Raw genomic sequence first — 26998 nt, forward strand, 5'->3', positions numbered from 1 at the left:
GGTAACTGGTTGAATTAACACTCTTCAGGTTATTTATTAATGCAGTCTCCTAGGTTCACTTATTAAACAAGTCAACACTTACTGAGCATATAATACATGTTAAGTACTTTGCTGAGATACTGGGAAAACAGGAAAAATAAGGCATGGTGTCTGTCTCCAGAAGCCCCAGATTCTACTACAGAAGATATAACATGAATACATAAATAAATTACAATGTAATAAATATAACGATAGAAAGATACACAGGGTATTATGGGCTGGTAGAAGGGGAGCCCCGACCCAGGCTTCCGGTTAGAAATGATGCCTACACAAAGGCTTCAAGGATAAAAGGAGTTTGCCAGCCTGGGGTGGCAGGGAGAGGCAGGGGGAGGGGAGAAATGGGCAGAGAGAGCGGCAAGAGGAAAACAACAGGCAGGGTGCGCCTTGGAGAGGGTGGGGACCTACCAGCAGATCAGTGCTACTGGAGCATGAAGAAACAGCAAGGAGGAGAAAGAGAACACTGCTGAGAATGACGTCACCTCCCGGATGGTCTGTGTGCCACAGTAAAGAGATTCAATTCTCTTCCCTCGACAAGGAGAAGCTAATGAAAGGTTTTAGGAAATCAGATTTGCATGCCTGAAATATCCTTCTGACATTAGGGAGGATGGGTCAGGGAGACAGAAAGCACAGCTGAGAGTACATGTAGACATGAGCTATGACAGTCACAGTGGGGATGGAGGGGAAGGGGTGGAACTGAAAATTACTTAGGAAGGAGGACCTCAAGGCATCGGTGACAGATGGGCTGGTTGGGGGACTGAGAGAGGAAGTGGACACAAGATGAATCCCACCTTCCTGCAGGGTGGGTATGTCTTGGGCGTCCACCATCTCTCCCTTCTCCTTTTATGCTGTTGACAGATTTGGGTGTAAAACTTTACATTGATCACTGTTCAATTAAACTGTGGGAGCTTTTCATGACTGTTCTTACTGCTAAGACCCTTCTGGATCCTGCCGTGGTTATCGGATACATTTCCATGCTGCTGGATGCAGCTGTGGATGGGCTTCATCCAAACCCTTGGTAAGAAAGAATGTTCGAGCAGAGCCCAAGGACACTGGCTGGGGCTGTAGGCCCAATTCTGGATACACTCTGAATATAACTAGGTATCAATCAAAATAGTGAGGGGACAGAAGAAAAGTGCCATGAAAAAGTATTATAAAAGCAAATGGCAGGAGTTTGACTTGGAGAACAGAGGACTCAGGAGGGACCCTCATTTCCACGTGGAAGAGGAATCCATCCTTTGTACGACTGCCTCCATGGTGACGCCCTAGCACCAACGGACTTTATCACAGAATCTACCGGCTGCAAAAGTTCAGTTTGATGTAAGGCAGAACAGTCTAATGGTCAGAAACACCTGGAGGTGGGATGGGCTACGCTGGAATAGAATAAGCATCCTGTATTAGCTTGCTAGAATTGCCATAACAAAATGCCACAGACTGTGTGCCTTAAACAACTGGCATTTATTTTCTCTACTTCTGAAGGCTAGGAGTCCAAAATCAAGGTGTCAGCAGGGTTGGTTTCTTCTAAGGTTTCTCCCCTTGGCTTGTAAATGGCTGTCCCTCTGTCCTAATCTTCTCTTCTTATAAAAACCTCAGTCATACTGGATTAGGGCCTACCTATATGACCTCATTTTAACTTAATTACCTCTTGAAAGGCCCTATCTCCAAATACCATCACATTCTGAGGTCCTGGAGTTTAGGATTCAAACAGATAAAATTTAGGGGGACACAATTCAGTCCATAACACAACTTGTCAACAGAGAAGTGTAAATGGAGGTATGATGACTGTCAGGCAGGGGAAGGCAATGAAGAAACTGAAGGAGCAAATCTGCAGTGTCCTTGAAGGTCCCTTAAGGTCTAAGAGCTACAATTCTAAACATTGCGAGAGGGCATCTCATCACTGCTGTTAAACATTTATTAACATGATAATCTCCCCAGGGTTTCAGACAATATTCACATTTTCATGGCAGCTTAAATGATTGATGAGAAATGTTGCTTTTATTTAACCCTTTCTGGAGGAAAGGCACAGGCTGGCAGCTACACACGTGAGCCCGCGGAGGATGACAGTCACGCTTACCTGTGAAACAGGACAGACTTCACCAAGGTGACGACATCCCGGCTGGCGTTGTATCCGGCACAGACAATGGCAACGTGGATCGTCTGGGAAGCAAAGCAAGCAGGGGAGCAGTTAGATGGAGGGAGAGGACTTTCCTGGCGCTTTGGACCGCAAGAAAAAGTGCCCTTATTTCTTGCTGGGATCACTGGGACACAAAAAGCATTGGCGGCAGCTGTCAAGAATAACTCGAGACAGTTTTATTAAGGCCTTTTAAATCGGTTTATGGAGCTATCATCATTTGGAAACCATTAAGGCTCTTTTCAATTACATTTTGGGGATGAGAGAAATGGCAATTGGCTTGAATAGCTAAACAGTGAGTCCCGGGCCCCCATGCCTGGAGACAGTGACAACTGGTAACAAGAGAAGAGAAAGTAATACGCCCTGAAAGGATGAACTGACAATCGGGGATCTCAGACGGAGATGTGGTGGCTCAGAGTTTGGGAAACGTTCTCACAAGATGTCTCAGGTCAGGGGTAACCTGAAAACAGGGCAAAGGGACCAACAACCACCTATCGGCCCCAGCTGGGACGCCATTCAAGGAACTGAAGACGGGCAGAATCAACGGGACGAGGATGGGTCATCTCCTCCTCCAAGCACTCGAGAGCATGGGCCCCAGTCTGTCCATTAACCAATCACGTAACATGAGGAGCATGACACGTGTCCTGCAGGATGTCACGGAAGGGAACTACGCCATGTGCAGAAATACAGCACACCACGGTCCAATCACAGCAAAAACGTCAAGAGCTGAGCTTCCCAAACGGGGTGACTTGGCACCTTGGTGTGCCATGAAATGAATTACAGGCGACGAAGACGCTCATCTCTTGAAGTGAGATCTCCAGGCTACCAGGCAGGGCTACCCCTCAGGCTTGGCTGCCCTCTGCTGCCAGCAATTTTTCCTATTCACCTCCTTGTACCATACAATTATCATCCTCTGTGGGAGCCACACCTGACAAAGACTGGAAAGTACTGCCCTAGGGCATCCCCTTTAGGAAGTTGCCCAGCCTCTCTCAGAACAGCTGGAAGAAAGGGGGGGGGGCGGTTCTTGCCTCTCCATGTTGTCCTTTTACCAAAGCACAGCCTCCCTCGAATTGAAACCTGCCTACTAACACCCACTCCAGCCCTGTTCTGTCCTGGGAGTACTGCAGAACCAATATGTTCCCCAGGGCACCCAATACTGAAATTCGAGGGAGGGGTCTTGATAGGTGCCTCCTTGTTTTCAGAACCACACACATGGCCCTTCCTCCCAGGGCCCGGCTCCCAGACCCCCTGTTATCCTCATGAGTCACTTCCAACTGCAGTGCAGTTCTGAGGTCCTGGTCACTGCCACACAGGCTTCCCCAGACCTACTTTCAGCACCGTGCCTCCTGACATCACCAAGGGAAGCTTAGCCATCTCAAGGATAAACCAGCCAAGAGCCTGGAATGCACTTTCAAGACCTCTTCAACTCCAGTGACCTTCACTGCACCTTGGCCACCCACTCTCAATGCCAGGAGCTGAACCTCAGCTTCATCCAGATGCTCATTTCGAGAAATCCTGAAATCACGGGTTCACCCGCAGCTGTGGGATTCTCAGAGCCTCTCACCCCTGCACCTTCCCCTCCCCGTCCTGAAGAACCCCATTTCGCCCTGTGTATCAGGCCCTACCTTGCCTGACCCATCTACTGTGCCCTTGGCTCCCTGACATGTTCAACCCCACACTCAATACACAAACCCCGACTCCTGGATCAGGGCTACAGGGTCCCTCCTCCAGACTTATACCTGGGGATCAAGAAGGAGGACGAGGGAAGATAAAAGAGAAAAATAATCACCACACTAAGAGCTAATATTTATTGAGCAAATTATTACATTCCAGGTACTGTACTCAGCACACAGACTGCCAGATTTAGTTGTACAAGGCAAGTACAGTGTTACTATTTCAGCATTATAGATCAGGAAACACGCTGAGAGAGATGGGATTTGAATTCTGCAAAAGAGATTCTTTACCCTGCTGGTGGTACATCAGAAACACCCAAACGATTTAAAAAATACACCCTGTGCCCCAGCCCCATCTCAGACCAATTAACAATCTCCTATGCTCAAGATCTTAAAATACCCTGCTGGAAGGTGGTGGTTCTCAACAGCGTGTAATTCACTCCCCTCTGCCTCCCCCAGAACAGGCGTCAATGTCTGGACTCATTTTTGGTTGTCACTCCTGGGGGTGTGCAGGGCTACTGGCATCCGGTGGGTGGCGCCCAGGGATGGTGCTCAACATCCTACAATGCACAGGAGGCATTCCACCAAAAAAATGATGCTGTGCAAAAGGTCCAGGTTTTCAGGATGGGGAGGCGGGTGGGGGAGGCTCAGATCTCATGGGGCACCAAAGACACCTTTCTCAAACTCATTTCTGCACATCTCAACTTCTCCACCTGTAAAATGATGACAGCCCCGCTTAGCTCCGGATAATATCTCCAAAAGACTCGGAATCAAAGCCTGTAATGTGGATGCAACTGTCACTGTTTAAATCATGAAGGAAACGGATAGGGAAACGCCTGCACATGGGAGACATAACCAGGGTGGGGATGAGAATGGGTAAAAGCACGCTGAATCAGGCTCTTTGGAATTGCAAATATTTAAACACCTGGCCTCCGAGATATCAAACTTTGTCTTGGCTTCAGGGTTCAGGGACGTTTTCAAATGGGCCCATTAAATGTAAGCACGCGCATGCACATTCTCAAACATTTTACATAATTTTCCAATCTCTTTAGTTTCATCCAGTACACCTGCCACCATGAATAAATTCATCCCCTGGAGCCGCTGCGGCAGAGCCCTGCTACCCAGGAAAGCAGAAAATTGGAGTGTCACGAACACGCGCTTGGAAGAGTTCGGGGTGGTCCCAAATTTTGTGGGTGCAGCAGCGAATGGCAGGAGTGAGGCAGGGCTTGGGGTAGGAGCGGAGACAGTCTGCAAACAGGGATGAAGGTTCCTTAAAAGAGCAGGGGTGCACACATGGCCTTACCATGAGAACTTTCTGTTCTGAAGCTATGAAGTACAGGTTTTCAAGTTTCTCAATGTGGTGGCTTAAAGATGGTCACAGATACATGGACATTCCAACTCCCAAAGGGAAGGGTCTAAACGTCAGATTCTGTGACCACTGGTCCACTTCCGCCCTATACTTGGTAGATGTCATACTTGCCTTTATTGGTCAAAAAGTCTGCAAGTAGTGTGACGATGCTCTTCTTTGCTCCTCTAGACTCACTTTCTGCCCTTCTCCAACTGGCTCTGTGCCCCAAGAGCCTGATTTTTTTAGACCGAATTAACTGGGTTCCTCCTGCTTCTGGTTCCTGGTTGAGTTTGGTCAATGGGAGACCCTAGCGGGAGTCCAAAGGCCCCCCTCTTTATGTCCACTTCTTGCTGGGTTCCACAGGGCCTCCCGCCTGCACCTCTCGGGCCCAGGGGTTGTAGTGACTCCCTCGTGGGAGCTGTACCACCCTCGCTGGTTCCCCTTAACCCTGCATTAAACCCTCTCCACCTCTTTTGTGAGTGTCCCTCTGTTTCCTGCCAAGACCAGACCAAATTCCAGGGATCCTTCCTCAGCACCCCATTCGTCCTGGTGGCTGGAAGGGAACCACAGATAATTTTGGAGCATCCATAGATATATCACCGATCCCTAAAATAAAACAAGGCAGGAGAGCATCAATATAACAAACTTGAGAATGGATAAATTGTAGTTATAAATTTTAAGGCACTCTGGAATTCCCTGGCAGTCCAGCGATTAGGACTCAGTGTTTTCACTGCCGGGGCCGGGGTTTGATCCCTGGTCAGGGAACTAAGATCCCACAAGCCGTGTGGCATGGCCAAAAAAAAAAAAAATTTACTTAAAACAAAATTTTAGGGCTTCCCTGGTGGTGCAGTGGTTGAGAATCCGCCTGCCAATGCAGGGGACACGGGTTCGAGCCCTGGTCTGGGAGGATCCCACATGCCGCGGAGCAACAACTACTGAGCCTGCGCGTCTGGAGCCTGTGCTCCGCAACAAGAGAGGCCGCGACAGTGAGAGGCCCGCGCATCGCGATGAAGAGTGGCCCTCGCTCGCACAGAAACGAAGACCCAACACAGCCAAAAATAAATAAATAAAAAAATTTTAAAAAAAACAACAAAAAAACAAAATTTTAGAGCACTGCACAAAATTCTCAGACACAGGGGCCACAAGGCTCTTTCTAAGGAAGCCAGTAAAGCTTCCTGCTCACTCCCTTTATTCCTGAATACAGTGTTGCAAGCTGCACCCAAAGATACCGGTCAGAGTGCCAGAGCTAAGCTCTCATTCCTGATGCCACTGGGGTCAAGTGCGTGACCTTTACTTTTAGGGCCTGCAGGAAGAATTCAGACATGACCGGAGTGTTTCTGGAGACTGATGTGCCAGGCACCGTGCTGGGCTCAAAGGATCAAAACGTCAATCAGCCTTCATCCCCCGGGTCAAGTGAAGAGAGAGAAAGAGCCAAGCAGACAACCCCAGCAGGGACTGCAGAGGCTTCTGTGGTGGCAAGCTCGGCGTCCCTGCCCCCAGAGTAGCCAGCAGCACCCCAGACCGAGCAGAGGCAGGGAGAGCTTCCAGGAAGAGAGGGCATTCTAGTAACGAGACCAGGGCAATATTCACTGCTGCTATTCGGGGTCAGCAGGGATTTATAACTGTGCTTGCCAGTCTCCATGTAACCTGAAAGAGAACTGCCCTCCAACAGGAAAAAAATCCCCATAGGGCTGTTTTCTCATATAGGCATGCAAGAGAAAAATAACCACTGTCCCCAAAGAAATTCAGACCAAACCAAGGGATGGAAGACAAACTGTGGCCCCAGCAGAAGTAATCAACACTCCAGCCAGCCACGTGTCCAGCAGCGACCCCATTAGCAGCGACCCTGAAGGCCAGGCATTCCACCTGGGGGCACAACGTAGTGAAAGCATCTCATAACCGGGAGCCTTTGGGAGTGGGAGGGGAAACCTGTTTAAACGCTGGCATATGTGCGGAGGGGCTGGGGGGAGTCAGGCTCGGCCCAGATTCTGGACTGCAGCTGCTAGAACAGGGGGTGGAGAGGCAGGACCTCCCAGAGGACAGATGCTCCCACGGCAGCCAGGGAGAGGCACACAGCTGGCGACAGAGGCAGGGGCCAGTTAGCTGGGAGAACCCAACGAGAGTGAAGAGACCTGGGTCTGAGCCGTAACTTCAAAGCTAAGTCGCTGCGTGACCTTGGAGCAGTCGCTTAACATCCCTGAGCCTCACTGGCTCACCTGTAAAATGGAGATCAAAATGGACACTCCGCTGTGTAACTGCGGGGATCAGACAAGTAAGTGCAAGTAGGTGCGCTACTGAACTGATGTTCGTTCATGTTACCGACTGCATACGCAGCGTAACGAGAAGGTGTTCGTCATCCCCCAGCTTTAGCCTCCTCATCTGTAAAACGGGGACATAACACTACTTACCCTCAAGGGGTTGCTGAGGGTAAGTGGTCCTCAAAGTCTAACATGCATCAGACTCCCCAGAGGGCTTGCTAGCATAGAGCGCTGGGTCCCTCCTCCTGAGCTCCTCATTCAGGAGGTTCAGGGGAGCGGCCTGAGGAGTCCCCGAATCCAGGTGACACTGACACTACTGGTCCGGGGACTCCGCCTGAGAACTGCTCTGTGTGTAAAGCGCTGTGAAGAGTGTCTCCGGTTAAACACTCCACAGATGTCAGCTGTGATTATGTTGGGAGAGGAGGAGGGGTCTTCGCAGAATCTGCTTCCGATACTCTCCGAGGAGGAAGCACCGCCCCCCCCCCTTCTACAAGACAAGCAGAGGCAGTGCTCCCACACAGCTACTTCATTCTCCCACCGCCTTGGAATTGACGACCCTTCCAGGGTGATGAAAAGGCCAGGAGAGGAGAACACGGGATGCAGCTTCTCCTGCGCGAAAACAAAGCCCTGGAAATCAGGACGGCGGCCCAGCTCTGCCTCTGGCCACCTGGGTGCCCCTGGGCAAATGACCTAACCTCTCTGATCCTCGGTGACTCCTTTATAAAAAGAGGGATTTAGAAGTTCTATATACAGAGCTTTCCAAATACCCAGGATTTTCCAAAATTCAAGAGGAAGGAAGTGAGACAGAGCAGATGAGTGGTCCAAGGCCCCTCGCCTCCGCCAGTCAGCGGCAAAGGGGTCGAAGAACTCAGACTCCTGCCATTCAACCCACACAACTCGGCTCAGTAACACACATATGTTAACTATTAAATTTTTAAAAATACATTGCTAACGTGCCACCTAAAATAATCTTACAAACCGCCCAGGCTCTACCCTCTTGGGAAACCACTGACCGAATTCTGTCTGTTCCCTCAAAGTACTGATCCACGGACCCAGAAGACAAAATTATTTCAACCCTGTAGAAAACAGAAGGAGACCCCTTCCAACCATAATGGAAGCCAAGTCATCAGGGCCTGGGCAAGGGGGCAGGTGGAGCGCAGGGCCTGCAGGGCCCGGTGAGAGGACGGGATGGGCCAAACCTCCAGGGAGCAGTGACTGCATCCTCCGTGGCCAAGGCCCAATAAATGGACAACAAGGGAACGATCTCCCAGCATCCCCACCGGCATGTTCCTGGTCTGCTTTAGGGTAGGTTTTCTTGTGTTATGAAGAACATCATAAGCTGAGGAATCAGAAACCCAAGTGTTTCATGGAAGACATGGGAAAGGGTGAGACTGATTTTTGGGTGGGTCAAGAAGAGTTTAATTATTAGGGTAAACCCATGCCTGGGGCAGGTGGGTTGTCTAAATATAGCCCCATACCCAGCACAGTTGACACGTATCACAATCCCATCTATGGGGCCAATGGATGACCAACCTGACCCCAAAAGTCTACACACCTTTGCCAAGTACTCAGTCATTCTACAAGCATGGACTGAGCACCTACTATGTACCAGGCTCAATTGTAGCTGCTGGGGATACAGCAGCAAGTGAAGGAGACTGAATCCTTGCCCCCCATCACGGGAGCTGGCATTCCACTTGGGGGGACACAGAAAATAAACAAACAAAGGCACATGTAATTAAACTATATAGAATGCTAGACAATGAGGAGTCTAGGAAGAAAAATTAAGCAGGGGAGGAAGAAGGGCATGTGGATGGGTAGCTGGTGAGAAGGGCTAAGATTTTAAAGTGGGGTTGTCTGGACAACCCTCCCTGAGGTGACACTGGAGCAAAAATCTGACGTAGGTCAGGCAATGAGGCCTCTGGGTGTCCAGGCAGAGTGTCCCAGGCAGCGGAAACAACCCTGAGATACAAGGCAGCCGCCTGTGGAACAGGGGGGAGGCCAGGCAGCCTGGGAAAGACGGCAGGGAGGAAAGCTGGAGTCCGTGAGGCAGCTCTTCTAGAGCTCCCAGGGATCCTTAAGAACTCGGCTTTTCCTATGTGTGAGGAGAGAAGCTACTGGAGGGTTCAAAGCCAAGAAACGGCACAATCTGATTTAAATGTTAAAAGGATCACGCAAACTGCCCGTTAAGAACAGATGCTGTGAGTGTGCACATACCTGGGGGGTAGGGGAGCAAGCAAGGAAGGTGGGAGCGGGAGGAACAGTCAGGAAGCTACTGCAATAACCCAAGTGCGGTGCACTCCGTGATATGCGGCCTAAGGCCCCTTTCATGAGGTGTGCGTTGCCCCACTTGCTAGGAACAGCCTCCTTACCAAGAGCTGCCTTTTTGAGGGTCGGCCCCTTCCTGGGGCAGCTGCAGCCAATGACCCTCCCACGGCATCCTCATGGCTGGCCCCGTGGACATGCCTTCATAGACGGTCAGCACGTGAAACTCCATCTCTGGGTGTGCTTCATGGCACATGAAGCTGGAGATGAAACGGGCCAGGGAGGTAGTGGTGGGGGTGAGAAAGGGCCAGAGGGCATCCTAGTTCAAAGTCCTTCATGACCAGTTCACAGTCGGCTTCTCCAGTGGAGGGAGCAGGCTATCACACACATTAAGATTTACAACCTCTGGCGAGGATGTGGAGAGACCGGAACCCTTGTGCATTGTTGCTGGGAGTGTAAAATGGTGCAGTCACTAAAGACAAGAGTATGGCAGTTCCTGGAATAATTAGAAACAGCATTACCATATGATCCAGCAATCCCACTTCTTGGTATATAACCAAAAGAATGGAAAGCAGGACCTCAGCAACATATTTGCACACCCTCGTTCCCAGCAGCTCTATTCACAACAGCCAAGAGGTGCCAGCAACCCAAGTGTCCACTGTCAGATGAACAGATAAACAAAATGTGGTCTATCTGTACAATGAATTATTATTCAGCCTTCAAAAGGAAGAAAATCCTGTCACATGTTACAACATGGTGAACTTTGTGGACGTTATGTTAAGTGAAATAAGCTAGTCACAAAAAGACAAATACTCTATGATCCCACTTATAAGAGGTATCTAAAGTAGACCAATCACAGAAACAGAAAGTAGAATGATGGTTGCCAGGGGCTGGACAGAAGCATGAATGGAAAGTCCCTGCTCATTGGGAACAGAGTCTCAGTTTTGAAAAAGTTCTGGAGATCTGTTGCACAACAGTGTGGATATACTAAACATAACTGAACCGTGCACTTGAAAATGGTTAAGAAGAGAAATTTCATGTTTTGAGGGTTTTTTTCTTAACCAAAATTAAAAGAAAAATTACAACCTGGATCTTCACTACATGGTCTCACTAAGCCTAAGTTTCCCTATCTATAAAATTAGGATGATTAAAATGATTTCTTAAGCTAAGGTATGTCAAGTTCAATGCTGGCACCTAATACCTGCACAATTAATGAAAGCAGGTCTGATTAACATCATTACCATCAGCAGCCCCGCCTCCGCCTTCCACGCTGTTCACGCCATGATCAAGCTAGATGAGGCACTGAGCTTTCTTGCTTCCATGATGTACCCTCGATCTAGGATGCTCTAGCGCTTCCCCGCCCCTGTCAAACTCTTCCCCACCTCTCAAGATACAGGACTACCTTTTGGGACTTCAGCTTCCTCATCTATAGAAAAGGGGTAATAAATGTGTCAACTTACAGGGTTGGACATATTAAGTAAGATGACTCATGATTTAGAGCCTGGCATCCTGTAAGCAGTAGATATATATCAGCAGTCATTATTCAATTATTATTATTATTATTATAAGAGAGTTTATAATATGCTGAAGACTCTGAATTTGAGGCCTTGAGCCTTTTTGTTTTTTCCTTTCTGGCCGCTCTGCGTGGCTTATGGGATCTTAGTTTCCCCGACCAGGGATTGAACCCAGGCCCTCAGCAGTGAAAGCACAGAGTCCTAACCACTGGACCGCCAGGGAATTCCCAGCTTTGAACCTTAAATATTCGCAACAGCTAGGCATCAGGTTTTTTCCTTCTGCCCTCACTTCTACTCCTCTTCAAGTAAGAACTGAAATAGTCTTTCCCTTACCGTTGAAAGGAAGGCTTTCAAAGATGCCCAATTCCCTCCACTGTCGAACGCTGGCACTGCCTTTATCCTCTTTCAATACAAGAAGGCAGAAAACCCCGGAATGCGGAGGTGAGCCACCAGTGTCATCATCTGGGCTGTGGTAGCAACTGTGTAACCTTAAGTAAGACCCTTTATATTTCCCTGCTTTAATTTCATCAACTTTAAAATGAGAGGGTTGCGTCTTTATTTGTTGTCATTGCTCTTAAGGGCACATTTTCAAAGTAAGTTTTACAAGAGGGCACAATAGATAAAGCAGATCAAGGCAGCCTTGCTTCGGGGTAAGCACAGCCAGGAGGCTGCCAGAGAAAGGGCCCCTTGCCATGGCCATGGTGTGGAAGCCAGCCCAAGACTGACCCCCAAAGATCCCTGCCAGCTGAGAACCATGCCCTGTGCAGCCCCTCCTACACTGTATCAGTGAGTCTGTGTGACCAGTCGAACTTAGCAGAAGTAATGGTCCATGACATCCAAGGCTAGATCAAAAAAAGACTGTCGTTTCTGCCTTGTTCTGCTGGATCACCTCCTCTGGGGAAAGCTAGCTGCTACACCAGGGGAACACTCAAGCAGTCTTAAGGAAGTGAGGCCCCAGCCGGGCCAGTGTGCCAGCTTGGAAGCAGATGCTCCAGCCCCAATCAAGCCTATAGCTGATGCAGCCCCAGCAGATGTCTTAAGTGCAACCTCAGGAGAGATCTGGAGCCTCGATCTCCAACTAAGCTGCTCTCAGGTTCCCAATTTTCAGAAACTATGAGATAATAAATGCATGTTGTTTCAAACTGCTAAGTTTTGGTAATAACTTGCCATGAAGCAATAAATAATTAATACACTCAAGGAAGGTACCCGAAAGACCACACTGAGAGCTAGGGTTCCTGAAAATCACTGCAGAAGAAGTCTTACTAGGTACCTTCCAGTACAACATCCCCTAGTTCCAGGGCCTGACATTTAGCAAGGATGTTTTAGTAGATTTACGTCCTTTGAGGAGCCCCAAAGACAACATATGAAGCTAATGAAATGTGAATCCAAATGCTGTAAGAGTATCTTTCAACAGCAACATGATGTATGAAAAGATTGCGGGCAAACCCTTCCACTGTGGAGAGATTATGGAAAGACCTTGAAGATGAAGTAAAAACAAAGAGGTAGATCAAAATTCTTGGAGGTCTGTTATGGGTCCAGAAAATGCAGGTAAGAGGTGTCAAGATTTATAAACATAAAACCTAAAGCAAAATGGTAAACTCCCACTGAGCTGACAAATGCAGTCACAATCTGGCAGGCACTTTAGAACAACCCAACTTCTTTTTAAAGAACAGACAGATCCTTGCTTAGACCCACAGAGGAATGATTACCCTCATAGGGCTGCGACAGCCCCCAAGGTGAAAGATGACCTCCATATTGTTACTGTCACCCAGAAGCCTTCTGAGGTAAGGCATCTGCCACGCACAGAATAAGGACTGCAGTTCTGAGCTGACGGGAACACAGGTCCCAGAAGCCCTAATTTATGACGTGTCCAGCACAGTGGTTCAGAGCACAGGTTCTAGAAAGCAAACTGCCAAGGTTTAAATGTGAGCTCCCACCTCTTCCAGACAGTGTGACTTTGCAATAATTATTTAACTTTTCTCAGCAGTAGTTTTCTAATCTATAAAAGGAAGAAAGTATGCTATGCGCAGATTGAATGAGATATTTTATGTAAGCTTTAGCATGGTGTCGCCTACACTTTCAGGGCTCAATACATGTTAACTTTTATTACTATTACATTACTATTTCATTTTGAATGAAGTTCAAAGCATGGAATAGAAGGAAAGAGATACTTCCTCAAGGGGTGGTCTGACATCAGACAGTACCATTCACCTGGCTTTTCATAATAACAATATCAACTGTTGCTGTTTTAATTCTTTGACATTCCTCCCATTGAGGGATGGGATGTGTGCTCCTTCTCCCTTCAAACTGGGTGGGCTTTTGTGACTGTGTCAACTAACAGACTACACTGTCAACAAAAGTGACACTATGTGACTTCTGAGGCCAGGTCATTAAAAGTGCTTCTGGGGGCTTCCCTGGTGGTGCAGTGGTTGAGAATCTGCCTGCCAGTGCAGGGGACACGGGTTCGAGCCCTGGTCTGGGAAGATCCCACATGCCACGGAGCAACTAGGCCCGTGAGCCACAATTACTGAGCCTGTGCGTCTGGAGCCTGTGCTCCACAACAAGAGAGGCCGCGATAATGAGAGGCCCGCGCACCGCGATGAAGAGTGGCCTCCACTTGCCACAACTAGAGAAAGCCCTCGCACAGAAACGAAGACCCAACACAGCCATAAAATAAATAAATAAATAAATAAATAAACAAACAAACAAACCCAAAGTTTAAAAAAAAAAAAAAAAGTGCTTCTGTTCTACCTTGCTCACTGGGATACTTGTACTTAAAGCCATCGGCTGCCATAGAAGCAGGTGACTGTTCTGGAGCTGCCATGATGTGAGGAAGCCCAAACTAGCCATAGAGAGAGACCACATGGAGAGACCCTGAGTCCACAACAGGGAAGGCAGATGCTGGGCCAGCACCCATTGTTCCAGTCCTCACCATTCCAGCTCCAGAACCACTCAGCTAAGCTCTTCTCAAATCCCTGACCCTCAGAGACCAGGAGAGCTAATAAAATGATTGGCACTGTTTCAAGCCATTACATTTTAGGTGATTTGTTAGGCAGCAATTGAGAACTGGAATATCCATAATAAGTCTATGTGACACCCATACAAAGTCAGTTTCCCACCTGCTATCTCATTTCATCCTCACAATCGCATAGGGAAGAACACATTATCATTTTCATCTCATGATAATGAAATAGACTCCAAGAGGGTAACTGAATTGCCCAAGGTCACATGGCTAGTGAGTGGCAAAGTAAAGATTCCTGGTTAGAAATTCGGACTCCAGTTCACTGATTTCTGTGCTGTACCGTAAGCTGACTCCCAGAATAGACCAGAACGAGAAACGCAGCACACATCTGTACACACATAGGCAGAAGTGGAGATCAAAGAGGATCATCCTGTCCCAAGTCCCAAGGCACAAAGAAACCAGTCCCTCATGGAAGCAGCCTTGTCCTGACGACAGATATGTGCAAGAATAACATGGGCAGCTACTTGAAGGCCACACCATTAGAAAACGACAAGAGGGCACAAGGACTGGCAAAGGTCCCTGATTTCTATCACCAAATATCTCAGCTGACAGCCCGGGCATCATCTCAGAAGGGTTTTCAGAAATACTTGTCATAGCCCAGAGAAATTTCAGCACAACCAGATATGATGACAACGTCCTTGGTGACGAGGCCCTGCACGCTGACAGGGTGTCAGGACCAACTTCAGCACTTGTAACCACGAGTGCTCCCATGAAGGGAGGATTCTATTTTGACTCCACTGAATGACATTTCTCATCTGCCTCTATGGCATTTTCCCAAAAATCTTTAAATATGCCAAGCGATGGAAACCGAAGAAGCACACTGCTAATGGGTATAAAGCCAGCATCTCAGGCCACGTGTGCCCCCAGAGTAGACCACACTGAAATAAGATGCCAGCAGGTCAGGACTTTCTAATTCATCTATGGAACCTCGAACAGGACCTGGGGTTCATCACAGGTGAAGTCCACCAAAAAATAACTTTTTAAGGGTCTAAGACATAACATTATCAAGACGCACAAAGAGAAGATAAACAAATGGGCAAAACCTAATTCTCAGGTGCAAAAGACTAAAAAATAAGTTATAGTAACAATTAACAAGCTCGAGGTCTTTATGTCTCAAAGAGCATAAGGATAAAGTGAACCCCATCATTTATTTTCGTTGTCCCTTAAAGCAGTGGTTTCCAAACAGTTTCCACTATCCCAGAATCACTAGGATACATATTTGTAATACTTATATTTTGGGCCCTATTCTCAGAGATTCTCAATCAATAGATTCTGTGGTGGGTCCCATGAATATGCATGTTTGGTATATAATTCTAATGTATAACCGAGTTCGGTAACTACTCATTTGACAGAGAACGTTCACCGTAACCATAATATCTATTCTCTCTAGGAGCAAAACTCCAAAATGTTAACAAAGAACATGGCTTCTTTGAAGAAAATTTATCTTTTCCAGGCTCCCTTGCAGCTAGGTGGCAGCTAAAGGTAGCAGCTAAATGAAGTTCTGCCAGTGTGTTCTAAAAGGAACTGATCGTGAAATTTCTGAGACATATTCTTAAAGCAAGCTGATATGCCCCACCTTAATGCTTCTTATTTCCTGCTAGCTGGAATGTGAATGACAGGGCTGAAGCTCTGATAGTCATTAAAGACCATGAGATGACCTTGAGAATGCCAGTCAAGCCAGCTGGGTGAAAGATAAAGGAAGCCTGCACCCAGACATGAACATACCTACACCAATAGCTCCAGACTTCTTACATGTAAACAGAAATAAGATGCAAAGCCACCATTAACTTGGGATTGTTTGATAAATCACAGTGAAATCAACTGCTAACACAACTAACTATGCTATTGTTAGCCTAAATTTCTAATATCCACTGTCACCACTGAAATAGTTTGAGGCAGGAACTTGATTTTAATCCATAACTTACAAACGAAGAAGCCAACACACAGAAAAGTGATGTAACTTGCTCAGTGCCACATGGTCATCAAGGTACGGAGGGAACCAGAATTGGGCTCCTGTCTCCCATTTTGAAAGCCAATGGTCTTTGCCCACACTATTTGGTGGGGCGCTTGGGACAGAAGCCCTCTTTAAAAATATCAGTAGGATGTGTGTATCTCAGAAAGCTGAGTAGGGGAAGACACTGGCCACACAGACTACAGCAGGAAGAGGAATCCTCTGCTTTCTCCCTGTTACACTTGTGTCCTCCCATTTTTTCCTTTTCCTTTTCTATTTTTCACCTCCTTGATCACAGTTGATGGTTTAAGTCAGCCTGAGTCATAATAATGTAAACACACTCAAAGAAAAGAATTTCCTCCCTCTGGGCCAGCCAACACTCTAAACTGATGCCATGACCATAACCTGAGAGCACAGAATCTGTAAGAAATCAAACCAGCCTTCACCCAGGCTGGGAAAGAAGATCCCCAAATTAGGGCCCATCCCAGACCAGCCTAGACCAAGGGAATTTGTTAAAGTTGCTAAGTCCCCAAAGATGCAAAACAGAGATCTTCCATTACACAGGCCACTGGCAATGGCTGTGGAAGATTAAATGAGGCTGGGCCTGGCATGTAGTCAGAACCTAATTATAGGAATGAGATCACTAGGCAATTTAACCTCACTCCTGACTTATGCTCTCCTGAATGCACACCACGCCTTGCCTAACCTGTTGATTTTTCTTATATAAAAAGAAGAATGAAGAATTAAGCAGTTAAAAAATGACTAGCTCTCTACCCCTAACAGCCCCCCTAAGAATCCTGCAGGTAGATCATGCAGGCAACGTAACATCTGAAGAAAGAGCCCGTCTGCGTGCAATGGAGAATGATGCAGAATCCCACCTCCTGCCTCAGTGATTCACTGAGATTCTTCCCCCTTTTTCCCCTTTAAAAACTCTCATGGCTGAGCAGAATCTTCAGAGTTGGTCTCAGGTCATGAGTCCACCTTCCCCCCAGATTGCCAGCTTTTCTGATTAAAGTACCTTTCCTTTCTACTGACACTTGCCTCTCGAATCATTGGCTTATGAGCACCGAGCAGCCAAACCTGGGTTTGGTAACAGTAGGAATTTCTTTTTGTTTATCGTCTCTTCCTCACTTCCCACCTCAAAACATAAGAACCAGAAGAAAGGGAGTTTTGTCCCTTTTTCAGTCACTGTTATTTCCAAGCACAGAGAACAGTGTGAGACCCATAATAGAGGCTCAGTAAATATTTTTTGGATGAATGATGACAATGTAGCACCCGCTTCCCCGCCCAGGTTCTCTGTGCTCGCCTGACCGACCAACTCACTGTGTTCTGAATCGTTTCCTGCTTGACAGCGCCTCGCTTCATATTTTTCCTACTCACACATACACTCCTTGTTGGATGTCCTCCATCTACCTTCCTCCGCCTCTCTACCAGCCCACACTTCAATCAGGCTTGAGAATCCATGAGCCCCATCCAGGGGCTCCCCCTGACCATTCCAGTCTAAAATCTCCCTGACCACTGACCTTGCATGGAACTGAGTCTACATCACTCAATAAGCCCCATATCCCCTTATGGCATACTACACAGTATCACCAATATCACTAAAAACCACATTCACGTGAACAGCATCTTACAGTTTGCAAATTGTTTTCTCTTCAGGGCATTTGAAGTCTAACATTCTGAGAATGTAGCCAGGAAATGGAATAAACAAACAGCAGGTAATATCTGCATCTAACTAAAAATAACAAAAATTACCCATAATTGAAAATATGCTGTATACCAGACACTATTTGTGGCTTTATATGGCCGTCCCATTTCCTCTTCACAAATACGGCAGGAAGCAGGTATTGCTTTCTAAAGTTTATTGATGAGACACATCTGAAGCTCAGAGGGGTTAGGTAACCTGCTCAAGCACTCACAACAGAAACCACCAGAGCTGGGAAATGAACTCAGGTTTGTCTGTCCCAGAAAGGCTTGCTGTTAACAGGGATGTTCTAATTCCTCTCCATTGGGACTGGAAGAGGCAGAAAACGAGTGCGTGTGTGTGTGTGTGTGTGTGCACGCACGTGTGTGCGCATGCACATGCAGTGCACACATAAGCATGGATGCATGAACCGGGGGCGGGGTGAGGGGCAAGAGGGAGAGGGAGTGGGTAAGTTTTCCAAACGACCAAAGAGTTACTAAGAAACCCAGGGTACTCTAAAAGGGGGAAAATGATACAAAGCTATAAAAGTTCAAAGAACTGCTTTAGATAAGCAAGTCTCTGGTTCTGAATTACAGAAGCTGTGTGTAAAGTGAGAATGAGGTCCAGGGGAACTGCCCAGCAGGGCCTCAAGGCCAGGTGCACCATGCCCCCTGGAAGCTAAGTAACAGGGGCCCCCAGGACGACAGCTAGGCGTGGAAATCCTGAGCGTGTCAAAATGAGCCGCAAAGAAACAAGCAGCAGGTTCTGTTTGCTGTTCTTAATATCTCTGCGGTGCAGGCCTCCTTATGCCCATTTTTCAGGTGGGGAAACTGAGGCTCAGAGGCTTAAAACGATTTGCCTGGCCATTCAGCAAAGTGAATGACCAAGCCAGATTCAGGCCAAGGCCTGAGCCAAGAACGCCAGCTCTCTCCAGGCCCCTGGCCACGCTTCCAGGTGGCATTTGCAAGGGGTGGCTGTGGCCCATGTGGGGACTGGGACCTTGGAAGGCTCCGGGTGCTCCTTACCTCGCACTTCTCCACGACCGGCTGCTGCCCACACTCGGAGCTGTTGCCTGCCACGATGCCGGCCCGCAGGTTCTCGCTATCGCCGGTGCCCTCCTCCATGGAGTACGTCTTGGAGTGGTTGCCGCGCCGGTGGGCCGGGCCGTGGCCCTGCGCCAGGCTGAGCTGCCGGCGGAGCGCGCGGTTCTCCTCCTCCACCTCGCGCACGCGCACCTCCAGGCTCTCGCGCTCCCGCTGGCTGGATGCCGTGTACCGGGGGCTGTGAGGCTGGGACTCCAGCGGAGATAGCGACACCGGCTTCCCATCTGCAGGTGCGGAGAGAACGGGAAGAGTTAAGGCCGAATAGAACCCCACGGGCCCCTACCCTTACACCAGATGTCCAGGGCTCCTTTTGCAGTCCCATTCAGAAGCGAAAGCGGGTGGAAAGTGAGTTCTAAATAAACACGCATCCAGACTGAACTGCGAACAAAGTTGAGAACAGAATGACTTACCGTGGTGATGAAAAACATGCTGTTTAACTGTTTACAACAGCCAAGAGCTAAGTGTCCATCAACAGATGAATGGATAAAGATGTGGGATATATACACAATGGAATATTACTCAGCCATAAAAAGAATGAAATAATGCCATTTGCAGCAACATGGATGGACCTAGAGATGATCATACTAAGTGAACTAAGTCAGAAAGAGAAAGACAAATACCATATGATGTCACTTATATGTGGAATCTAAAATATGACACATATAAACTTATTTATGAAGCAGAAAGACACTCAGGGACATAGAAAACAAACTTATGGTTACCAAAGGGGATGGGGGGGTATAAATTAGTAGGAGTTTGCCACTGGCAGATTCAAACTACTATATATAAAATAAACAACAAGGTCCTACTGTATAGCATGGGGAACTATATTCAATATCCTGTAATAAACCATAATGGAAAAGAATATGAAAAAGAGTATGTATATATATGTATAACTGAATCACTTGCTGTACATCAGAAACTAACACAACACTGTAAATCAACTATACTTCAATTAAGAAAAAACATGCTGTTTAGAGAAGACAATCACAATATAATTTTTCCTAATTAAATGCACTGTCTTCTTTTCCCTACTTGGCACATTTCCAGGTAGATATTCTTGTTAGCAATAAAACATGAATATGAAGTAGGAGGAGGAGGGAAAGGAGGAGAATGGGGGGGGGGGAGTAGGAGGAAGTGGAGGAGAGGAAAAAAGAAGAGAAGGAATAAAGAAGTATTAATAGTGATTAAGTTAATTTAGTTCTTCCTATGTGAACTCCTATTTATCCTTCAAAACCCAGTTTCAGAAGCATCACCTCCCAAGGGAAGCCTTCTTCAATTTGCAGATAAAATATCTATCAGCATATTCCAACAGCATTTCGTACACAGCACTAAGAAAAATATGTGCCTGCCACACTGGATTTGGTAAATTGTTTTACTAAATGTTTCCTATGAAGACTGGGTGTTCAACGAGGACAAAAACTGGCTCTCACTTATCTTTGTGGAAACATATCATAATATATGATAAATGCTGGAAGGGTGGATGCATGTGTCCATGACAAGAGAGTAAAATAATAAGTGCAAAAAGGGAGAAGAAAGTAGGAGCATAATCATGAAACTGAGGGCCAGAAACAGTCTATTTAACAATCATACACAGAGAAGACAAGTAGGTCTCTCAAAGTCACACAATCAGAACCCAGTGGTATCAAAATTCGTACCCAGGTCTCTCTTATACCCGAGCCTGTACACACTCCCCTTAAATGCAGATTCATAGAAGGCTACATATAGAGCCACGGATTTAAAAATTATTAAAGTAAAAACCTCATCTCCCAAGGATATTTAGCATAACTCCTTGTACACAGTAAGTGCTCAATGCATGCTTACTGTTGAGGAGCCCTAGGGACACAAGACACACCCAAAACTCTCCCTCCTCTCTTCTCATGCTGCAGAAATCCCAGGATCCAGCTACAACACAGCCGCCTCAGAGAAGACCAAGCAAAAATCACATCTCCAGAAAATTACCCTCTCTCAGCTTCCTGCTAAAAAAACACTCTTTTTCCACACTTGGAGTTTTCTTCCTTCCTGCCCAGACCCCCACTGAGCTTGCAAACTGTCCCAGGGAGTCTCTGTGACTCACAAAACTTGAGGATCAAAGAATGTGATGAATTACACCCTGCGAGTTTCACCTGTGCTGCCTTACTGCGCCTGCCTCTGCCCAGGGCTCTTTGATGTGTCTCTGGGTTTTCACAAACACGACTCCTTTTTTCCCTCTTAATCACCTCAGGGTTAAACGCCTGAGCTCCCGGTTCTTTGCTATCAACACAGCAAATATGACTCGCTGAATTCCACTGCTCCGGACCACAGACCAAAGGCCAAGGCCAAGTGTATGGGGATGTGAAAGGTTGATTAGGGTTGCATTGTTACCAAGCTGGCCGATTACAAGCTGACTCAGGCTTTTGAAACCTGTCTCCTTGTTTGGTAAAACCAAATTAGTTCCACTGAGAATGAAAAAGAGAAGGGAGCCACAGCAATTGTGTTTTCTCAGCCAACACTGACCCTTCAAGCAGGGGTGGGGAGGACAATCATCTAGCTTCCATCAGTGGGCAGGGCAGTTACACTTTGCACCTGCTATGGCTCTGTGCAGGGGCTGGGTAGTTCACGCTGATAATGTCTTGGGTTATCACAGCACAAGCAGGTGGCAATCGGTGTCCCCATTACAGATGAGGAAACTGAGCCTCTACAAGCTTAAGCTGTGCTCCCCTTGTGGTGACTGGAAACAAGGTCTCTGTGACTGCATGTGGCCAAACTCCTGCAAGTATGGCCCGAGTTGGAGGTACAGTTGCTCTGGGGCTTGAGGGGGTCTTCTTTCTTCTGAAAGGACCTTGGCACTTTTGGGAAGGAACCCAGGAAGCTCTGGAAGCCCACCAGGATCCCAGAAGCTCTGGAAAATATACAACAAATGGGAACTCTGAATTTGCTCTTTGGAGGGATTAAATGCTATGAGCTTTGGTTTTCCCTTCTCTGAAATGCAAGTAGAAACGCTAACCTTGCAAGGGTGATGGGGGAGGCTTAAGTAAGATACTGAAATACCAACCACTTGAACTCTCATTGGAAGGTATTTGGTGTCAATTAGTTCCTGCAACCCCTGTCCAAGTCGGGGGGTAGGGGTGCAGACAGGTGGTATTACGGGCAAGATGAGTTGATGTAAATTAGGGTGTTGAGGGCTGTCCATTTTCTGAACACGGGCTGTTCTCTGAGTGGCACGTGGGAGAAAGTGGCCAACAAACCTTCACTTACTTTGATATGTGGCATCTCTGAACCTTCTTTCCTTCAGCCTTAGGCAGGTCAAAGTTCACCCAGAGGCTAAATGGAGAAGCAGGCAGGCTTCCCATGGGGGTCCGGTCACTTCCTCTAGCTCCTCTCCCAAAAGCCCCCCAGTTTACTTATTTCTAATTCTTTGATGACGTGCTTCTAAAGGCATAATTATGTAATCCCTAAGCAATCCTAATTCCAGGGTAGTGAGGGGGAAAATGCTCTCAGTATCCTGTGTCCATTTCCTGCTTTAGATCCCAACTGGTTTTGACCAAACTTAGCTCTCAAAGACTTGCAGGTGTTTTCTCTACCTTAAAACTTCACAGACTAGTCACCAATGAAGACACATAAAAGAATAAAAGCCAGGCCTCAAGGAGGGGGAGCGAACGTTGGAAAAAGCCACATGCTATACTGTGCCCAGTGCCTGGCATGTAAGAAGGGCTCAATAAACAGCAGAATTGGAACTGCTAGTTTGTGTGTGTGTTTGAAAGGTGCATCACCTTGAGCTGGCCCCTTCCTCTTTCTCTTCCTGAAAGGGAGTGTCCTGGAGACGGGCACCTCTCGGCTCTAACTTTCCATGGGCTCGTGTACAGATGGACCCTGCATCTCTCACCCAGCCGACACATCCAGTGCTGCGTGGCCGGAAGTCAGGACAGTGGGGCCCGTTGCCCTGCCATGTTCACAGCTCATTCAGCCTGCCTACTGCTTTTGTTCCTGGACTACATATCTCTCTGGCTCCTGACCCCTTTTTTCCTGCTTTTCCTAACCCTCTGGGGGGGATGTTGTGGGGGGAGGGTTAGGACAGTGCAAGGCCTGCCCTCTTCAAAGTGGTCTGCACATCTCTGTGATGCCTTCTGGGCCCTGGTCTCTCCCAGGAACACTCCTCTTTCTTCGTGTCTAGGTCGTCATTATAAAGCCCATCATGTGGGACTTTATCGCCTATGGAAACCACTGAACCCACAGCAGTTATTTCTCAAACTGGCAGCAGTGAAGCTTTTCCCTCCAATCCATCTTGGATAAAATGCTGGCCCAATACACATGCCTAATACATAGCTTACCCTACATGCAATTCTTCACTTGAATTCAACAAACTGGTCCATACCCTAGTCATCAAGACAAGGTCCACTGATCGCATGCCTAACGCACGTCCAATTGCTCTCAACATGCCTGCCCCCAACTTCCATACTTACCTTGTTGAAGACCAGTAACAGGCTGGGGGGGCTGTGATGGTTCATTTTATGTGTCAGCTTGACTGGGTCATGGGGTGTCCAGATATCGGGTCAAACTTATTCTGGGTGTTTTGGGATGAGATTAACATTTGAATCAGTAGAGTGGGTGAAGCTGATTGCCTTCCCTAATGTGGTGGGCCTCATCCAAACACTCAAAGGCCTGAATAGAACAAAAAGGCTGACCCTTCCCCCACTAGGAAGGGAGAATTCCTCTTGCCTGACAACCTCTGAGCTGGGACATTGTTTTGTTTTCCCTGCCTTTGGACTTGAACTGAAACACTGGCTCTTCCTGGGTCTCGAGCCTGCCAACCTTCAACTAGAATTACATCATCGGTTCCCCTGGGTTTCCAGCTTGCAAACTGACCCTGCAGATATGGGACTTGACCATCTCTATAATTGCATGAGCCAATTATTTATAATAAATTTCTTTACACACACACACACACACACACACACACACCCTATTTGTCTGTCTCTCTGAACAACCCTAACTAGTACAGAGACCAACAACACTCTGTAGGTCACACTGAGTACCACTGCCCAGTACCCAGCCTCTCCGTCCTCAGGGCCTGGCACGCTGCCTGCACTTAACAAGCATTTCAAGAAAGGATGAAGGGAAGGACTGGCATCTAGAACTTAAAAAAAAAAAAAAGGCATGAAAAAAATAGATCTAGCAAATCTTCAACTACCAGTTCCCTTGAACTTTGAACAACCTGGGGGCTAGAGGCATGGATCCCCTACGCAGCTGAAAATCCACGTATATAACTTTAGAGTTGGTCCTTGATGTCTGTGGTTCCACATCTGCTGATTCAACCAACTACAGATCATACAGTATACGTATTAATTGAAAAAAATCTGCATGTAGTGGACCCACGCAGTTCAAACCTGCGTTATTCAAGGATCAACTGTACTTACAAAGTGACCTCATTATAAGGTTAATTGCTGGGGGAAGAGGGAGAGATAACCAAGAAAAGCAAACAAATCAAATCTAGTCATAAAAGCATGGGATTTGGAATAAGAAAGAGCCGAGTTTGAATTATGGTTCTGCCACCTACTAATAATTAACCTTAGGCAAAGTACTTAACTTCTGTGACTCGCTGTTGCCATATGTAAAATGGGAGACAGGGGTGTGTGTACGTTATTACCTAGCATCAGGCCTAATCAGAGTAGATACTCAAATTTCCCCTTTCCACCCATCCTAACCCAGAGGCAGGACACATAAAGACAACAGTGAATAGGATCCTTCATTTCTAAGCCCCTGTGACCTTTGCTTTTCTATTACCTTTCCTTCCAGGTTTCTTTTTTCTTTTTTTTCCCCAGATCTGCACTGTATTTGTACACAAGGTGCATCTCTGTCACATAATGCCTATATGTGTTGATCTACAGTTCAGCCCACTTTGAGTTTAAAATGTCAAACAAGACATTATTCAAAACCTCAGTTGACAACATCTTCCTCCTCCCTCCCAAACTTCTCAACAAACATGAATTTATCATCAGATTTGAATCTCTGAATCCACTTGAGATGAATGCTCTGAATTAAGAATCAAAACAGCTAAGATTCAGAACAAAAAAGGTAAATTGAAAATCAACCTCCGTGCAGTACGGTGACAGAGATTAGGGACTTGGCATCCAAAACGTCCTAAGTGATGATCTGAATCAGTTTGTGTGCATGACTCTCTCTGGAGTACTGGCGTTTCACACTGTGATGGCCACCATTGCAGACAGAACTGGGGGGCTCATTAATGGAGGCAGGGACCACAGCCCTGAGGCCGCCACGTTGGGGGCTCATACCAGCCCCTTCCAGTGGTGACAGTCCTAGATCTTTCTGGCCAAGGACACCACAATCCTGCACTCATGCGCAGATTTCAGGAAGGCTGTCCCCCTGCATCATGCTACCCACGATGAAGACACTGCATCCCTAACCTTTATACGGCAAAATCCCCCTATGTACAATCTGTCACTAGGGCCTGCCAATTCTCCTGATGTTTGAAGCCCTTCTCATTCTATTTCAAACATTCCATCTCAAACCCAGCCTTTTAATCTTATCCTAAAACAGGGGTCATCAAACTTCTTCTGTAGATGCCCGGAGAGTAAATATGTTTTACTCCGTAGGCCATGCAGTCTCTGATGCAAGGACCCAACTCTGGCTTTGCAGCACAAAAGCAGCCACAGAAATTCCTAACACACGAGCATGGCCGTGTTCCAATAAAACTTTATTTACAAAAACAAGTGCTGGGCCAGATTGGGCCTGCAAGCCCTAGTTTGTGGATCTTTGTTCTAGAACATTGGTCTACTCGGTTTGTCTCCCCACTTCCAATCTCTGTTCCTGCCAGCCTTACTCACAGGTGCCAGGGATGTTCTTAATGAAAACCCTATTCCCACCACATTTTGCAGTTTGACAATGTACAGAAGCCTCTCCATCTGCTTCAAGGTCATCTATAAAATTCAACAAACACTTGGTCACTTCCTATTGAGTACATGTCCAGTGCTTAGAGGCTGTGTCATCTCATTTTAATTTATACAACACTTTAATGAAGTGGGTGTTCTCACTAACCCTATTTGACAAATGGAAAAAAAAAAAGAAAAGAAATAGACACATGACTTAACCTGTTCAATGTCATCCCAGCAACAGACGGCAAAGGGAAAGACTTGAACTCAGGTTCATTGGCTCCAGATCAATTTCTCTATTTGCCCCAGACCACAAGGTCTCCTATTTGCCCCTCTCCAAATAAGTCCAATCTAGTCTCTCGTTGCTTCTGCTTCATCTCCTGGTCCCTTAGCCAGTGGTTCTCAATCCTGGCTACCATTACAATCCCTTGGGAAACTTAAAAAAAAAAAAAAAAATCCCAGATTAATTAGCTCAGAATCTCTGGAGGTTACGGTCTAGTTATGAGCATTTTAAAAAGCAGCCACCCTCCCGTGTTCTCATGTGTAGTCAAGGTTGAGAAACCCTGGCTTAGGCATTTCCCCCAATCCTCAGGCTGAGATGCCATAAACCCCATCTGCCACTGTTTGCTCCTTAAGACAAACTTAAGGGACGGGCTCCAATGCAAAGAGATCTTAGCAGCACTGTCGCACTTAATTCCGGTACTGCCCTTGCTCCAGTCTCTACTGTATTCTTAGAATAGCTCCCATCATGTAACCCAGGGCTTTCCTGATTTCCTATAACCTAGGCTGCCCGGCATTCTAGCTCCTCCACGCTTGGGGCTGTTTTGCTGCTATCAATCCCCCTTCCTTCCAGGATGAGAGCTCTTCCCAAAGCAGGGTTCTACTATTGCAGTTGCCAGACCTGCCAGCTTCCCTGGTTCCAGACTCCGCCCTCTATGACCAAGATGTCACTTCATTCCAATGATTTACTCCAATTTCTCGCCTTCCACATAAGTTTGCGTTCATTAAGTAAGCATTTTGTAATTTTAAAAAGCACAACGCCTTCCTTGCAATCAACATAAAAACTTCGCACCCTCCTTCAATGCATTTTGAAATTGCAAACTAAATTAAATATTGTGGCCAAAGTCATTTTAGAAAAATTTAGAAA

The 26998-nt window shown here is 47.0% G+C and overlaps 1 protein-coding gene across 3 annotated transcripts in view; it reads right to left on the bottom strand.

Moving 5' to 3' along the window:
• The window catches only part of LARGE1 (LARGE xylosyl- and glucuronyltransferase 1), a 598897-nt gene that overhangs the window by 306892 nt on the left and 265007 nt on the right, over positions 1–26998 (bottom strand). For all 3 annotated transcript variants that reach the window (XM_036864771.1, XM_036864770.1, XM_036864769.1), the window contains exons 3-4: positions 18905–19206; positions 2111–2193 (exon numbers count right to left, since the gene is read on the bottom strand). In XM_036864771.1, coding sequence (XP_036720666.1) covers positions 2111–2193; positions 18905–19206 — 385 coding nt within the window. The remainder of the gene's footprint in view (positions 1–2110; positions 2194–18904; positions 19207–26998) is intronic.

Source organism: Balaenoptera musculus, chromosome 10 (assembly GCF_009873245.2).
Source record: "Balaenoptera musculus isolate JJ_BM4_2016_0621 chromosome 10, mBalMus1.pri.v3, whole genome shotgun sequence".
Taxonomy (NCBI): domain Eukaryota; kingdom Metazoa; phylum Chordata; class Mammalia; order Artiodactyla; family Balaenopteridae; genus Balaenoptera; species Balaenoptera musculus.